This window comes from Capra hircus, chromosome 2, assembly GCF_001704415.2.
Source record: "Capra hircus breed San Clemente chromosome 2, ASM170441v1, whole genome shotgun sequence".
In the NCBI taxonomy this organism is placed as follows: domain Eukaryota; kingdom Metazoa; phylum Chordata; class Mammalia; order Artiodactyla; family Bovidae; genus Capra; species Capra hircus.
Genome location: NC_030809.1, coordinates 117,298,340 through 117,312,685, shown reverse-complemented (window position 1 = coordinate 117,312,685; position 14,346 = coordinate 117,298,340). Strand labels below are relative to the sequence as shown.

The window sequence follows — 14,346 nt, the reverse complement described above, 5'->3', positions numbered from 1 at the left end:
AAAAGGACATCTTTCATTTTGGTGTTAGTTCTAGAAACTGTTGTAGGTCTTCATAAAACCGATCAGCTTCAACTTCTTCAGCATTAGTGTTTGGGGCATATACTTAGATTCCTGTGACGTTGAATGGCTTGCCTTGGAAACAAACCGAGACTGTACTGTCATTTTTGAGATTACACCCAAGTTCTGCATTTTGTACTCTTGTTGACTATGAGGGCTACTCTGTTTCTGCTAAGAGATTCTTGCCCACAGTAGTAGATTTAATAGTTATCTGAATTAAATTTGCCCATTCCCATCCATTTTAGTTCACTGTTTCCTAAGATGTCAATGTTCACTCTTGCCATCTCCTGCTTGACCACGAACGACTTACCTTGATTCATGGACCTAACATTCCAGGTTCCTATGCAGTATTGTTCTTTACAGCATTGGACTTTACTTTCACCACAAGATATATTCACAATTGAGCGCTGTTTCCACTTTAGCCCCACTGCTTCATTCTTTCTGGAACTGTTAGTAACTGCCTTCTGCTCTTCCCTGGAGTTTTTGCTGGGTAATAAATAAGCCCCTAATTATTTGCGCCTATGGATCCTGTGCATTTGGAGAGGGCATAGCCAGGATGGTTTCCCTCTTTCTAGGATATCTGGGACCACACTTAGAAAAATTTAGAGATCATGGGTAACTTAATGGCTGGGAACTAGAATCGTCTGAAGGTTTGTTTGCTTATATGTCTAGCACCTGGGCTGGAAGGGCTTAAAAACTGGTGCTGCTGACCAGAGCATCTACCTGCGACTGCTCTGGATGGTGGCCTCCCTTTTAGCATAGTGTCCTGAGGGTAGCTGGCCTTCTTACAAGGTGTCTCAAGACTCCAGGCACAAGTATTCCATTCAGATGACACAGAGCTGCAGTGCCTTTTATGACAACCTCAGAGAGCACATTTAATATCTCTTCTATATATTCTATTTGTTTCAGTGGTCTGAAGCCCGCCTAGAGTCAAGGGGAGGAAACATAGACCCTACCACTTGGTAGGAGGGTGGCAGGGTCACATTGTAGAGAAGAATGTGGAATAGGAGAGATTGATGTGACCATCTTTGGAAAATACAGTTTGTCACAGTGAGTGATTTTTCAGAGGCTTATTTCACATTAGAATATGAAATGAACTATGTCCTATAGTTGTGAAGGGTATTTCCCTTTCGCTGAGCTACTGTCACTGCCCTGCATTTAGCTAGTCACACGCAATTTTCTTTGTGATGGGCTTTTCTTTCATCTTTTTCCTAATGTTACATTTTCTTAGTTTGGGTTCATTACCTCACTGATAAAGCTGTTTTAATATTTAATCTATTCCCAGTTCCAAAATCATTTTCTCAAGTGCCCATCAATTCCTTATAAGTGGTTAATTTAAATGGCCTTTGAAGCATGACTGCATCTGGCTAAGGCAAATCTAAATGTCAGCCTTGGAAGCATCCAGTGACATTCAGATGACTCCTTTCAGTACAGGGGCTCTTTTTCTGTCACGTGGTCTATCTTGTCAAAAGAGGGCCAGAAGTCGTGCCTTTCCCACTCCATATTTTAGTGTTGTTGAAAAAAAATGGCACTCTAGGGGCATACTGCTGCTGCTGCTGCTGCTGCTAAGTCGCTTCAGTCGTGTCCGACTCTGCAACCCCATAAACGGCAGCCCACCAGGCTCCCCCGTCCCTGGGATTCTCCAGGCAAGACCACTGGAGTGGGTTGCCATTTCCTTCTCCAACGCATGAAGGTGAAAAGTGAAAGGGAAGTCGCTCAGTCGTGTCTGACTCTTTGCGACCCCATGGACTGCAGCCCACCAGGCTCCTCCATCCATGGGATTTTCCAGGCAAGAGTACTGGAGTGGGCTGCCATCGCCTTCTCCACTAGAGGCATACAGACCTGCTTTAATCCCAGTTGCCTCATTTAGTTGTGTGAAACAGTGCAAGTTTCTCAAAAATTGTGGGTTAGTTTCCTCATCTATATACTGAAGATAAAAACCCCCATTTTATAGAGTGGTAACAGGGAAATTAAATAATCAAAGAATCTTCTGATGTAGGGCCTAGTTTATAGGAAGGACTTAATAATGGCTAATGATGAGTTTGTAACAGGGAACTTAAGTAATCAAAGAACTTTCTGATGTAGGGCCCGGTTTATAGGAAAAACTCAGTAGTAGCTAAAGATAAGAAACACTGCCTCTGCATTTTCTGTACTTATAAATTCCCTGTCAGTGAAATAGGTCTTAATCAGGCTCTTGCACCAATCATGCCGGTTTCGCTAGACAGAGGAGGGAGGAAGTATCCACACTAGGGATGATCTTTGAAGAAAGTGTCTTTTTTAAAGTTACCTTTTGCAGGTGGCAAAATAAAATTCACCTGAGAACAAGCAGGGAAGGCAACTTTAGGAGCCTGGAGTTGATGGAGGGCAACCTTTTGAAGGATATTTTGTCCAGATTCTCCATGGATGGTGAACTGGGTTGCTAAAAGGGCAGGAAAAAAATTATTTCAAACAAGATGTCCCTTTGCCTGGCCACCACAGGATTTTTACACCTTATTGTAATTATATTAATATATGCACATTTAGAAATATATTTAGACTTCAGAGATATGTGCCATATAAGAAATAAGTTACAAAATGTAGGATAGGATTTTCTCTTGTCCCTCAGGATTTCTCCACTTAAAATCTGTCTTTAATCTCCAATTATTGTAATAGTCATTATAGAGATGAAAAATGTTTATTGGATTATTTTAAACTGTGAGAAAGCTTTAATTGACTGACATTTATTGTCTTTCTGTGCGGCAGGTGGTGAAGTTTACCAAATCCTTCGAATTGATGTCCCCAAAGTGCAGTGCTGATGCTGAGAACAGGTAGGCTCGTGAGTTTCAGTTTTGTCTTTAATCCTCATCTTCGATCCTTGGTGTTGATAATTTCTGAGGACAGGAGTTGTTCTTTCTTCAGATCAGCAGGTGAAGCCAAATATCACCGCTTTTCTGTATTTCAGAGTTTAAATAAAAACTACACTTCAAAATAGATGGGGAAACAGTGGAAACAGTGGCTGATTTTGTTTTTCTGGGCTCCAAAATCATTGCAGATGGTGATTGCAGCCATGAAATTAAAAGACGCTTACTCCTTGAAAGGAAAGTTATGACTAACCTAGACAGCATATTAAAAAGCAGAGACATTACTTTGCCAACAAAGGTCCGTCTAGTCAAGGCTATGGTTTTTCCAGTGGTCATGTGTGGGTGTGAGATTTGGACTGTGAAGAAAGCTGAGTGCAGAAGAATTGATGCTTTTGAACTGTGGTGTTGGAGAAGACTCCTGAGAGTCCCTTGGACTGCAAGGAGATCCAACCAGTCCATCCTAAAGGAGATCAGTCCTGGGTGTTCATTTGAAGGACTGATGTTGAAGCTGAAACTCCAATCCTTTGGCCACCTGATGCGAAGAGCTGACTCATTTGAAAAGACCTTGATACTGGGAAAGACTGAGGGCAGGAGGAGAAGGGGACGACAGAAGATGAGATGGTTGGATGGCATCACCAACTTGATAGACATGGGTTTGGGTGAACTCCGGGAGTTGGTGATGGACAGAGAGGCCTGGTGTGCTGTGATTAATGGGGTTGCAAAGAGTCAGACACAACTGAGCGGCTGAACTGAACTGAACACATAAAAAACACATGTATATATGTATCTAAAACTACTAATGAATAAAGTAGATTTTAGGTATTCCCTAACTGCACAGATAACTTTTTTTTCTTTGCCTTATTTAGATCCTTTGTTCATCTTTCTCCTTTTTTTTTTTTTTTTTTTGCTTGTGTTTGACCATAAAGCCCCAGGGAAAAGAGTAAGAGCTTCCAGTAATTCATGTTTTGTCCCGGTTGGTATCTGAGGCTCTAGCAAGGTAAAAGTAAGGGTTGGGGACAATCAGTGAGCTTTCTGTTAGCTTTGCATTACCCTCAATAATATTTAGCTGCTACAAAAAATATTGATTCTTTTTATTTTGGTCAGCTCTAGAAGTGCTAAAAAGAAAAAAAAAATAGTGAAATTGACCAAAATGCAAAAATATGGAGAAAGACAAATAAAGCATGCTAATGATAATGATGACAATACCAGTGATGGTAATATTAGCTAGATAAGCTATTTCCGTTTATTCAGGGCTGAGTGTGCCAGGTACTATTCTAAATACTTTATAAACGTTGAATCCTGCCAAACAACTTGATGAAGCAGGCATCATTCCTCATGCATGACAGAGGAGAAAACCAAGGTTCAGTGCGTTTGCATGACTTGTTCAAGGTCCTGCAGCCAGTAAACGGTAGTTATACCTCAGAACAAGAGCATCTAAGACCCTCTCAACCTCTGAATTTTGATCCCACTTCCACACATGGTCTGTATAGAGTGAATGTCTGCTGGATTAATGTTGCCCAAATCTGGCTGGATCAACCAGAATCAAACCTGGAGAACTGAATAAAAACTAAAATATCAAGACCCACATGAACAATTTTGATTCGATATGCTGAAAGTGAATCCCTAAAGATCCATCTACATATTCAAAAGGTTCCCTAGGTAATACCTGTTTCAAGATGTAATTATTATGGGTAATTTGATTTTATATAACTATTATTGCCTTTAATTCAGAAAATAGAACTCAGTACATTAAAATGAGCACTTCAGCTGCTTCACTTTTATCAAATGTATGAAATTTAATAAAAGAGTCCATTTATAATTCCATTTATGTTCTTTTTTTCCTATTTTTGGCCACATCTCAAGGCATGCAGGATCTTAGTTTCCTGACCCACAAGGGATGAAACCCGTGCCCCATCGGTGGAAGCATGGTGTCTTAACTACTGGACTGCCAGAGAAATGCCTATAGAGCATTTTTGAAAAAGCAGAATTATAGGAGCAGAAAGCAGATCAGTAGTTGCCAGGGTATGGAGGTGGAGAGAAGGGTTTACTACGAGGGGGTACAGGGAAATTTGGGGTTGTGAAGGAACCATTCTATGTCTTGCTTGTGGTGGCAGTTGTATAGCTGCATTTGCAAAAACTTGCAGTACTATGCACTTAAAAAGCATAAATTTTACTGTTTATAAATTATACCTTAAAATGGGAAGCAAAAGACCTTCTGGAAGAGGTTTTTTGTTTTCAGGAAAATATACGTTCACATCCATATTTAATGTCAGCTAATCTATACCTAAAAAAGATTTAGACATAAAGTTACTAGTGATGTATTCATTTTCCTAAAAATTTCATGCAAAGTAGCATGAAACATTGGGTTGGCCAAAATGTTTGGGTTTTTCTGTAACATTTTACAGAAATGTAAATGTTCTACTCATACTTACTCCTTTGGCTAAGTACCAGTTCATACAGGTTCTCTCTCTCATATGTGAAGGGGAAAGATTTCCTTTGAAATTCTAATATTTTAATATTGTTCTTTTAAAAAAAATACTAAATATGCCCTCATGGTCACTACAGAGTTAAGTATTTCATTATTTTTACTGCTGAGAGTACTTCTATGTACAAAATAAAATGACCCAAGGCCTGTACTGCCCTCGGCAAACTTCTGATAATAAAAAAAGAAAGAAAGAAAGGTCAGGTTTTCTTTTAAAGAGACATTTGAAAAGTGCCTTTGAACTTTGGCATTATGAGATAGTATTCTCCATCATTCTATTTGTGGCCTTTATGTAGAATATCCATTTATCTCAGAAGACCTTTCCTGCATTGTCCAGTAATTGTCCTCTGGTGGATGTGGGATCCTTTGGTCATTTATTGAAAGTTAAAGGAATAAAGACAAGTGGCTCTAGCATTTACTTTGCCAGTGGCCATGGAAAAGCCATTCAAACAGGCTATGAGTCCACAGATCACAGCTTGCTCTCAATGTGTTGTAAATCTTTTCTTTAACCTTTTATCACTTAACATCTTCACTATAGATAATGTTCATTAGATACCTTAGTCCTCTGGACATCATTCAGAGTTATGATAGGATAGCTCTTGAAGGTAATGTCTAGGGCTTCATTCAGCAATGTTTCAGCACACTATTTTAATTCTGATAAATTAATTTAATATAAATTAATTTTATTCTCCTATTTAAAGCTTGCTGATTTTTATAGACAGTCCTTGAAGACTTTTTAAAAAACCAGTTCTGTTGCTGACTCATCATTTCTGCCTACTGTCTTATGTGGATAACTCTTTGGTTTTGACCAGTCTCCTCTTGGTCTTCATGTAATTAATACCACGCAGTTTGAGAGCTGGAAATGATTGATCCATCTCTCTCCATGTGTATGTCTTTTGAGACATTCTTGATGACTCTTCTAACTTTGTCATGGTGGGCTTTTTCCAGTGATAGGGAGTTCTAGTTGTCAGAAAGCCTTTTTATATTGAATCAGATTTCTGTGACTTCAACCTATTTGTCCTTTGGAGATAGTTATCCCTTCATTTGGTAATAAGGAGTTAATGATCTGAGCCATAGTCAGCTCTTGGTCTTGTTTTTGTTGACTGTATAGAGCTTCTCCATCTTTGGCTGCAAAGAATATAATCAATCAGATTTTGGTGTTGACCATCTGGTGATGTCCATGTGTAGAGTCTTCTCTTGTGTTGTTGGAAGAGGGTGTTTGCTATGACCAGTGCATTTTCTTGGCAAAACTCTATTAGTCTTTGCCCTGCTTCATTCCGCATTCCAAGGCCAAATTTGCCTGTTTCTCCAGGTGTTTCCTGACTTCCTACTTTTGCATTCCAGTCCCCTGTAATGAAAAGGACATCTTTTTTGGGTGTTAGTTCTAAAAGGTCTTGTAGGTCTTCATAGAACCGTTCAACTTCAGTTTCTTCAGCGTTACTGGTTGGGGCATAGACTTGGATAACTGTGATATTGAATGGTTTGCCTTGGAGATGAAGAGAGATCATTCTGTTGTTTTTGAGATTGCATCCAAGTACTGCACTTCAGGCTCTATTGTTGGCCATGATGGCTACTCCATTTCTTCTGAGGGATTCCTGCCCGCAGTAGCAAATATAATGGTCATCTCAGTTCGCTGATTCCTAGAATGTCGACGTTAACCCTTGCCATCTCTTGTTTGACCACTTCCAATTTGCCTTGATTCATGGACCTGACATTCCAGGTTCCTATGCAATATTGCTCTTTACAGCATCAGACCTTGCTTCTATCACCAGTCACATCCACAACTGGGTATTGTTTTTGCTTTGGCTCCATCCTTTCATTCTTTCTGGAGTTATTTCTCCACTGATCTCCAGTAGCATATTGGGCACCTAATGACCTGGGGAGTTTCTCTTTTGGTATCCTATCATTTTGCCTTTTCATACTGTTCATGGGGTTCTCAAGGCAAGAATACTGAAGTGGTTTGCCATTCCCTTCTCCAGTGGACCACATTCTACCAAATTCAGACTCAAATTGAAGAAAGTAGGGAAAACCGCTAGACCATTCAGGTATGACCTAAATCAAATCCCTTATGATTATACAGTGGAAGTGAGAAATAGATTTAAAGGCCTAGATCTGATAGATAGAGTGCCTGATGAACTATGGAATGAGGTTCGTGACATTGTACAGGAGACAGGGATCAAGACCATCCCCATGGAAAAGAAATGCAAAAAAGCAAAATGACTGTCTGGGGAGGCCTTACAAATAGCTGTGAAAAGAAGAGAGGCGAAAAGCAAAGGAGGAAAGGAAAGATATAAGCATCTGAATGCAGAGTTCCAAAGAATAGCAAGAAGAGATAAGAAAGCCTTCTTCAGTGATCAATGCAAAGAAATAGAGGAAAAGAACAGAATGGGAAAGACTAGAGATCTCTTCAAGAAAATTAGAGATACCAAGGGAACATTTCATGCAAAGATGGGCTCGATAAAGGACAGAAATGATATGGACCTAACAGAAGCAGAAGATATTAAGAAGAGGTGGTAAGAATACACAGAAGAACTGTACAAAAAAGATCTTCATGACCCAGATAATCATGATGATGTGATCACTAATATAGAGCCAGACATCTTGGAATGTGAAGTCAAGTGGGTCTTAGGAAGCATCACAACGAACAAAGCTAGTGGAGGTGATGGAATTCCAGTTGAGCTGTTTCACATCCTGAAAGATGATGCTGTGATGCTTGGGGCTGGTGCATGGGGATGACCCACAGAGATGTAATGGGGAGGGAGGTGGGAGGAGGGTTCATGTTTGGGAACGCCTGTAAGAATTAAAGATTTTAAAATTTAAAAAAAGAAAGAAAGAAAAAAAAAGATGATGCTGTGAAAGTGCTACACTCAATATGCCCACAAATTTGGAAAACTCAGCAGTGGCCACAGGACTGGAAAAGGTCAGTTTTCATTCCAGTTCCAAAGAAAGGCAATGCCAAAGAATGCTCAAACTATCACACAATTGCACTCATCTCACATGCTAGTAAAGCAATGCTCAAAATTCTCCAAGCCAGACTTCAGCAATATGTGAACCATGAACTCCCTGATGTTCAAGCTGGTTTTAGAAAAGGCAGAGGAACCAGAGATCAAATTGCCAACATCCGCTGGATCATCGAAAAAGCAAGAGAGTTCCATAAAAACATCTATTTCTGCTTTCTTGACTATGCCAAAGCCTTTGACTGTGTGGATCACAATAAACTGTGGAAAATTCTGAAAGAGATGGGAAAACCAGACCACCTGACCTGCCTCTTGAGAAATGTGTATGCAGGTCAGGAAGCAACAGTTGAAATTGGACATGGAACAACAGACTGGTTCCAAATAGGGAAAGGAGTACGTCAAGGCTGTATATTGTCACCCTGCTTATTTAACTTATATGCAGAGCACATCATGAGAAATGCTGGACTGGAAGAAACGCAAGCTGGAATCAAGATTGCTGGGAGAAATATCAATAACCTCAGATATGCAGATGACACCACCCTTATGGCAGAAAGTGAAGAGGAGCTAAGAAGCCTCTTGATGAAAGTGAAAGAGGAGAGCAAAAAAGTTGGCTTAAAGCTCAACATTCAGAAAACAAAGATCATGGCATCCAGTCCCATCACTTCATGGGAAATAGATGGGGAAACAGTAGAAACAGTGTCAGACTTAATTTTTGGGGGGCTCCAAAATCACTGCAGATGGTGACTGCAGCCATGAAATTAAAAGACGCTTACTCCTTGGAAGAAAAGTTATGAGCAACCTAGATAGCATATTCAAAAGCAGAGACATTACTTTGCCGACTAAGGTCCGTCTAGTCAAGGCTATGGTTTTTCCTGTGGTCATGTATGGATGTGAGAGTTGGACTGTGAAGAAGGCTGAGCGCTGAAGAATTGATGCTTTTGAACTGTGGTGTTGGAGAAGACTCTTGAGAGTCCCTTAGACTGCAAGGAGATCCAACCAGTCCATTCTGAAGGAGATCAACCCTGGGATTTCTTTGGAAGGAATGATGCTAAAGCTGAAACTCCAGTACTTTGGCCACCTCATGCAAAGAGTTGACTCATTGGAAAAGACTCTGATGCTGGGAGGGATTGGGGGCAGGAGGAGAAGGCGACGACCAAGGATGAGATGGCTGGATGGCGTCACTGACTCGATGGACGTGAGTCTGAGTGAACTCTGGGAGATGGTGATAAACAGGGAGGCCTGGCATGTTGCGATTCATGGGGTCGCAAAGAGTCAGACACGACTGAGCAACTGAACTGAACTGAACTAAATCCCTTCATTAATTTTATCATTTCATTCAACAGCCATATGGTGAGTATTCTCCAATAGGTAATGGGGTTACTGAGAATTTATTTTAAAGTCAGCAGTCTCTGCCCTCAATGGATGTCAAAGCCAATAAAGGGAGTAGGAGTAGGTTAAGAATGTATATAACCATGACCAGATTTCACCCGCCCTCTAGACCATGGGTATAAGTAAAGTCACAGTAACAGTGATAATTTATACTTGACTGCTTGGTCATTTCTCCCTTGTAGCATAAGAACCCAAGCCCTTTGCAAAAGCCACTGATGAAGTAGCTCTGGGAATCCCCAAGGTTTTTAAAAATTTTCGTTGCTCACTCATCATTTCTTGAAGTGTCCCTAAGTCCTCTTCTTCTAAGCATGACAGAGTGGAACCTGTTGGCATGGACTTCCTGGCCCACTCCAGATTCCCATGGACCTCACTGGACCCCTCACCAGTGCTATACCACAGCTCCCCAGCATATCTCACATGCACTGGTGGCCTTTCCAGATCCAGACAAGGCTGGGTAATCAGTGTACGAGTAGGAAGAAGGGTCACTTTCCCTGCCATGTGTTACAGTTTGCTCTCTGACCCTCAATCAGTCCTGCGTGTACTATATATATATATATTTACCAATATTTTGGTTCTTAAAGCTTTTATCTGCTGCCCTTCTTTCTCTATAGGACTTGGACCAAGTCCATGGGATCAGGCTTAGGACCGAGTCCCCAAACTGAGGGCCAGCCACTAAGTTCTTTTGATTTCCCCACCTTTCTTCCATTTCTGCCACCAGGCTCAGAGGCTCAAGACCTCTTCCTCCCAGGAAGTCCCTTTCCTTCCATGCACATCAATTTGTACAGATAAATGCCCCCCTTATGTAGAGATGTGTCCCAGATTAAGCTCATATGTCCTGCTATCAAGTAAATCATGATGGTAAAGCAAGTCAATATTTTCTGCAAAAATTATGTGTATGTATAACTGGGGCTTGCCTGGTAGCTCAGACAGTAAAGAATCTTCCTGCAATGCTGGAGACCTGGCTTCAGTCCCTGGGTTGGGAAGATCTCCTGGAGAAGGGAAAGGCTACCCACTCCAGTATTCCTGCTTGGGAAATCCCATGAGCTCATGGGTGACAGATGAGTGTAGATGAATGTCATCTGAGTGAGTGACAGATGAGCCTGGTGGGCTGCAGACCATGGGGTCACAAAGAGTCAGACACAACTGAATGACTAACACTTTGACTTTTTTCATATGTATAACTGACTTACTTTGTTGTACAGCAGAAACTAACACGACATTCTAAAGCAACTATACTCCAATAAAAATTAATTTATTGAACTGGTTGACATTTTAATATAGAGGAAGGGACACCCAACTCATCTGGGGAAAACTGAAAGGTGATCTTCAGAAAGAGCTTTCAGACATGGTGGAACTTTACTTAGGCCCTGTAAGGTGATGGGAAGTTGGTGACACCGCAACCTCCCAGGGAAAGGAAACATTGTAAACAGAAGCAGAGAAGTGGGAGAGAAAACATGGCCTGTTTCAGGATCTTCAATTAGGTGATAGAGAAAATGTGGTGTGTTTCAGGATCTTTAATGCTGTGATCTGTTGTCACGAGGGTCATTGTAATTGATGGTGATGGCCCTTTGCTCCTCCTGAGGGCATCCAGCGCCCCAGAATGCCATCTGATGGGGATTTGGGAACTACCCAGTCCTTCTCAGCTGCTCAGACCCTCTTAATTGTCCTGGAGCCTGACTACATGCCTGCTTACTCATGGGAGAGTAAGCAGGTAGTGAGTTTCATATTAAGATTTGTCTTGAAAAATCCTCGGGGCAACAGTATGGAAGGACCAGAGAATGGCAAGCTAAAGCCGCCAAGGATTAAATCTAGTGCCTTACCCACATGGCAGTGGTTCAGTCCTGAAAGACTGCACAGATCCACTGTACTTACCTTTTCCAGGTCAGCAACTGCTATTTTTAGACTATCTTCGTATTTCATGGTCCCAGACTCTTCGCCGCTTTTTTTACTTTCCTATGGGTATGCCCCAGCTTGCTTGAGTCCTTCTTATTCTGGTATTTAAGAGTGGAACACAGTTTTCTGGTTTTTGCAGAATCATAACAAATTAGAAAGGACATGTGCCTCTCTTTTACAGAATATAATATTGTTGATGCGTTTATTATTCCAACCTTCTGTGTTTATGAATACTAACTTTCAATGCTGACTTTACAAAAAAATTAAGATCTTTTCTGATCTATTTGACCCTCCCCCTCCTCAGATCTCACTTTAGGACCTCTCCTGTGAAGCCTGACTTAATAATATTTAGTGAATCGGCCGAATAAACTTTCTTGAATATCTTACTCAAGCTTTAACGAACCTCTTTCTGCGCTCAATGGAAATAGGTAGTCTGAATTATCATATGTACCTGAAAGTAGGAATAAACAGTCATGAACATCTTAAGAATTAGAAATTTTTATTTAGTATAAAATATATTTGGCCAGATTTTACTGATGTGTCACTTAAGTATAAACATGGACACTTTGGAAATTGCACTTTCTCAGCACTGCTTGAAGAATTTTTTTTTAAAAGTTAAATGTCTGTAATTTCTAGAAGTTAACAGCTGTCTAAAAGGATATTTTCACTTAATCATTTAATAGAATATAGTGGAAATAATTATTATTTAAAGCCCAAGTTTTGTAACGACTTCAGCATTTGGGGAGTAAGGCAGTTTAAGGGAAAAAAATTTACTTCAATGGGAAGCAATCTTTTTAAAGAAAATTTAATCTTCTTGCTATATTTTTCATTTAGTACAACTGGAAGGGGAAGAGGAAAATAAAACTAGAAATCTCAGAGCAGTTAAAAGGCAAGGCTTTCTGTTTAATGAGCCTGCCAGCATGCAGGTCAGCCTGGAGGGTGGAGAGCTAAAGCATTCTTTGAAAAGACAAAGGTGTATGTATGGTAGGCAGAGTAATACCCCCCTCAAAGATATCCAGATCTGAATATGTGGAATCTGTGAATGTTACTTGGCAAAAGGGACTTTGCAGATGTGATTAAGAATCTTGAGATGGGGGGATTATCCTGAATTATCTGGATGGGTCCAGTGTAATCAAAGTGCAGCATTTCAGCATGAGGCCATGCATAACATCAGATGGTTAAAACTTGCCACCATGTTTAATTTTACATAACAAAGTCAAACTAAAGGTGGTAGACAGAATTTGGGCCCCCATGACCTTCACCTGCTCTGTCATATTCATGAATATGTTACATTACATAGCCAAAGAGACTGTGCAGATGTAACTAAGGTGGTTAATCAATTGATGCTAAAATAGGGAGATTATTCTGGGATTAGCTAGGTGGATACAGTGTAATCACAAACTCTTAAATACAGAGCTTTCTCCCAGTTGAGGATTAAAAAGGAAGTTAGGTGGAAATCAGAGAAATTTGAAGTATGAGCAGAATTCAACACATATTGCTGGCTTAAATATACACAGGACCACATGTCAAGGAGATCAGGACCTCCATGCTACAGCTACAGCAAATTGAACTCTTCCAACAACCTGAATGAGCTTGATTCTTCCCCAGAATCTCCCGAAGGGAATGAAGTTCTGTCAGCACCATGATTTTGGTCTCATGAGATCCTAAGCAGTAAACCCAGCTGACAAACGCCATAAGTTTCTGACCTCCAAGAATTGTGCGATAATAAAAGAGTGTTGTTTTAAGCTGCTAATTCTGTAATAGTTTGTGATGCAGAAACAGGAAATGAATGCAGTGTTAGTGTATGAGTCTGAACCCCATATCATGTAAGAATAAGATTGAACTCGATGTTGCTGTGTGTGTGTATGTGTGTGCACATCTTTTCTGCCCCGTGGAACACATGGCCAGGAGCCCTGCATGAACTTCCAATTATGTTAGGTCTTGACACAGTTTTCAAACATGTATCTGCACAGTCTAATAAAAGAATTGCTGGTGGTGTGGCTGGACAGCAGCAAACCCTTACAATTTCTGTCAACACGCCAAGTAAAGGATACTTGAGGAAGGAAGGTGAGTCTGGTCATTATCTAAAAACCTGCCAATGAGCCCTCTTACCAAGTTCAGTAGAATGGCAGCACTGAAACTTGCAAGGGGGTTGACGCTCGGAAGAGCGTCCTAAAGGTGATAGTGGAGCACTCTTCTAAAAAAAGACTGCATCCTGGTGACTCAAAGCTCATATCTGTGAACATCGAACACTCTGTATTGAAAAGTGGTTCAGAAGAGTGACACTGAATTTGAAGCAATTTTAGAAATGTCTTGGTCAATTTCTTTGCTCGTAAGTTTTCCTTCTATATATAATCAACTTACATAGTTAAAATTTTCCTTCAAGAGTGCATATGATAAAATTTATGTCTAATCTAAATGATCTCTAAAACAAGATGAAAATATTAATATTTTAAGTGAAAAGAATATATTGACTCATTGCAGCATTTTTTGTCTTCTTTCAGTGGTTCAAAAATAACAGTGCATTTTACAATTGATTTATTGCAGACTCAATGAAATAGTATGGCCCCTTCACATGTTTTTCTTGTGGCTTTTCTATCCCTTAACTTATCTACATCTACCCCCTGAGGGTACAACTCAACTTTAAGAAGTATCTTGGAGACTTTTAGGGTTTATTTCATTTCTCAGATTGGATAGCCCTATGATTCTTCTTAACATTAGTTTTCTG

At 40.3% G+C, this 14,346-nt stretch overlaps 1 protein-coding gene across 1 annotated transcript in view; it reads left to right on the top strand.

Annotated features, from left to right (window-relative positions):
* The window catches only part of PDE11A (phosphodiesterase 11A), a 449,211-nt gene that overhangs the window by 183,184 nt on the left and 251,681 nt on the right, over positions 1-14,346 (top strand). Inside the window, exon 5 of the mRNA XM_005675916.3 lies at positions 2,800-2,864. Coding sequence (XP_005675973.1) covers positions 2,800-2,864 — 65 coding nt within the window. The remainder of the gene's footprint in view (positions 1-2,799; positions 2,865-14,346) is intronic.